Source organism: Pteropus vampyrus, unplaced genomic scaffold (assembly GCF_000151845.1).
Source record: "Pteropus vampyrus isolate Shadow unplaced genomic scaffold, Pvam_2.0 Scaffold5, whole genome shotgun sequence".
In the NCBI taxonomy this organism is placed as follows: domain Eukaryota; kingdom Metazoa; phylum Chordata; class Mammalia; order Chiroptera; family Pteropodidae; genus Pteropus; species Pteropus vampyrus.
This window is the reverse complement of record NW_011888786.1, coordinates 2,559,194-2,561,460: the sequence shown is the minus strand read 5'-3', so window position 1 is coordinate 2,561,460 and position 2,267 is coordinate 2,559,194. Positions and strand designations below refer to the sequence as shown.

The 2,267-nt window shown below is 42.9% G+C and overlaps 1 protein-coding gene across 1 annotated transcript in view; it reads left to right on the top strand.

The window, feature by feature from the left end:
* The window catches only part of QDPR (quinoid dihydropteridine reductase), a 21,130-nt gene that overhangs the window by 12,119 nt on the left and 6,744 nt on the right, over positions 1-2,267 (top strand). The window contains exon 4 of the mRNA XM_023533936.1: positions 1,574-1,739. Coding sequence (XP_023389704.1) covers positions 1,574-1,739 — 166 coding nt within the window. The remainder of the gene's footprint in view (positions 1-1,573; positions 1,740-2,267) is intronic.

Here is a 2,267-nt window from a genome sequence, read left to right as displayed (position 1 = left end):
TTTCAGCATGCGTCCCCAAAGAATAATCCCATTCTCCTCCATTTTCATATTACCATTATTATATCTAAGAAAATTAACATAATTTTCTGTATAGGTTAATACTGTCCAACCCATATAATAATTCTGTAAGGTTAATACTATCCAACCCATATTCAAATTTCCCAGTTTATCCATATCGTTTATAATCTTTTTCCCCTAAACTATTCTAGTCAGAGTTTATATACTACATTTCGTCGTTCTTAGTCTACCTGTATATATTTTTTTTCCTGTGTCAGACTTGGCAAGGCAGGGCCTTTTTCATATGGAATGTCCTATGTATGAATTTGTCTAACCGTTTCTTTAAGATATCATTTACCTTGTTCCTTATCCCTTATCCTTTTTCCCGTGGACCGGAACCTAGGTCCAGGGACTTGCTTAGATTCAGGTTAAATATTTTAGAGGCGAGAACTGTACCTGAGTAACGCGTACTTCCTGCTCATCGCCGTGGGACTTTAACCTTGTCAGATCGCCCTACCTATCCGTGGTGATGCCAGATTTGGTGCTTGGTTAAGACGGTAGCTGATAGACTCCCATTGTAAAGCCGCATTTTTTTTTTGCAATTGGTAAGCTACCTGTGCGGTGGTACTTGGGCATCTTGTGTGAATATGCCGTTCCAAAACATCCTGAAACCCTAAATTCCTAAAACCTAATGGTTTTAAGCATCCACTGCCTGAATCCTAGCGGGGGTTGGAAAATGGTGGTTTTCTGATACTATCATTCCACCATCTAAAAAGGAGCTGATTTTCTGTGAGACTGGTATTCTGTGGGGTGATCAAGTTGACAAAACGTCCTGATGGCCTTTCGTATATTTTGGGAACAAGAAGTGATTAATGTGGGTCTGTCAAACATTCTTTTTTCTAGTCTTTTTTATCAGGGAAATGCAATACCTTGGTTATCACTGAATGAAGACACCCCTCAGCCCCCCGTTTTCAGGGGGGTTTTTTTTTTGGTTTTTGGTTTTGGCTTCCCGGGTTTTTTTTTTTTTTTTAGGGGGGCAAGGGGCCGGTTCCCCGGCTGGGGTGTGACATACATTACCATCTGTTCCTCCTCATTACATCTCTAGCAAGGCCAGAGAGTTAAGTGTGAATTGATTGTTACCTAAGCTTTCTTTTAAAGAGTCTTTAAAGCTATGTTAAATTTTCAGCCATAAAAAGTATAGTTCTGTAAAAAGCCTCTCTGTGTCCATGTGGTAATGATCCCTCAGATTTTTATCATGGCTTAAACCTGACTGAGACATACGGGTTTTTCTTCCAAATCTAATGCCCTTTATAAAGAACAATCTTTGAATTAAAGCCAGTCCCACATGTTTATGAATGGCCCTCACTTAACTGGCTACAATTTTACCGGTTTGCAGGTGAGAGAGCTGAGACTCGGTGATCGCATGGCCTGGGTTCGAATCCCGGTGTCTGGCTGTCAGCCCTGTGCTGCTCATACTAGTGTCATCAGGTGTCATGAGTTGAGCTCACTTTTCAGTTTCTTCACTGCGGATGCTGAGCCGACGTACCGTTTTTTTTTTTTTTTTTTCTCTACTCAGCTCTCTTTAAAAACTGTGACCTGATGTGGAAGCAGAGCATGTGGACGTCGACCATCTCCAGCCACCTGGCCACCAAGCATCTCAAGGAAGGAGGCCTCCTGACCTTGGCTGGTGCCAAGGCCGCCCTCGAGGGGACTCCTGGTAAGCCTTCACCTCGCGGCCTGTGAAGGGGGAGTGCTCATGCTCGTCGGCTGCTCACGGGGGCTGCGGGGAGCCTCCATGGGCTGAGGGGTATTGAAGCCCTTCGCCCTCCGCGGTGCTTTAGCAGGTGGACTTTGTTTCCTTTAGGCCTGAAATGTTTTAGGGGAAGGACTCGTGAGCCTTTCATTGACGTTGTCCTAGGGGAGCTGGAAACAGAGTGAGAGAGGCCGGGGTAGATTGTGCATCCACGCTGTGTGCTCTTGAACAAATTATTTATCTATTCGGCCACATTTCTGCTGTAGTTTCCTTAATTATAAATAATGACAGTAGCATCTACCTTGACAGTAGCTGTAAAGCATTAGAAATACTGATGTGTAAAGCATACAGTGAGTCTTCTGAGAAGTCACTTTATTTCATTTTATTCTTATTTAATCCTGGGGTTGATGTCATCATCATTTTCAATTTACAGGTAAGAAAAAAGCTAAAATGTAGATTAAGTCATTTGCCTGGGTTTATACAGTAAGTAGGTTGCAAGCTTCCTTTGAACCAGAAC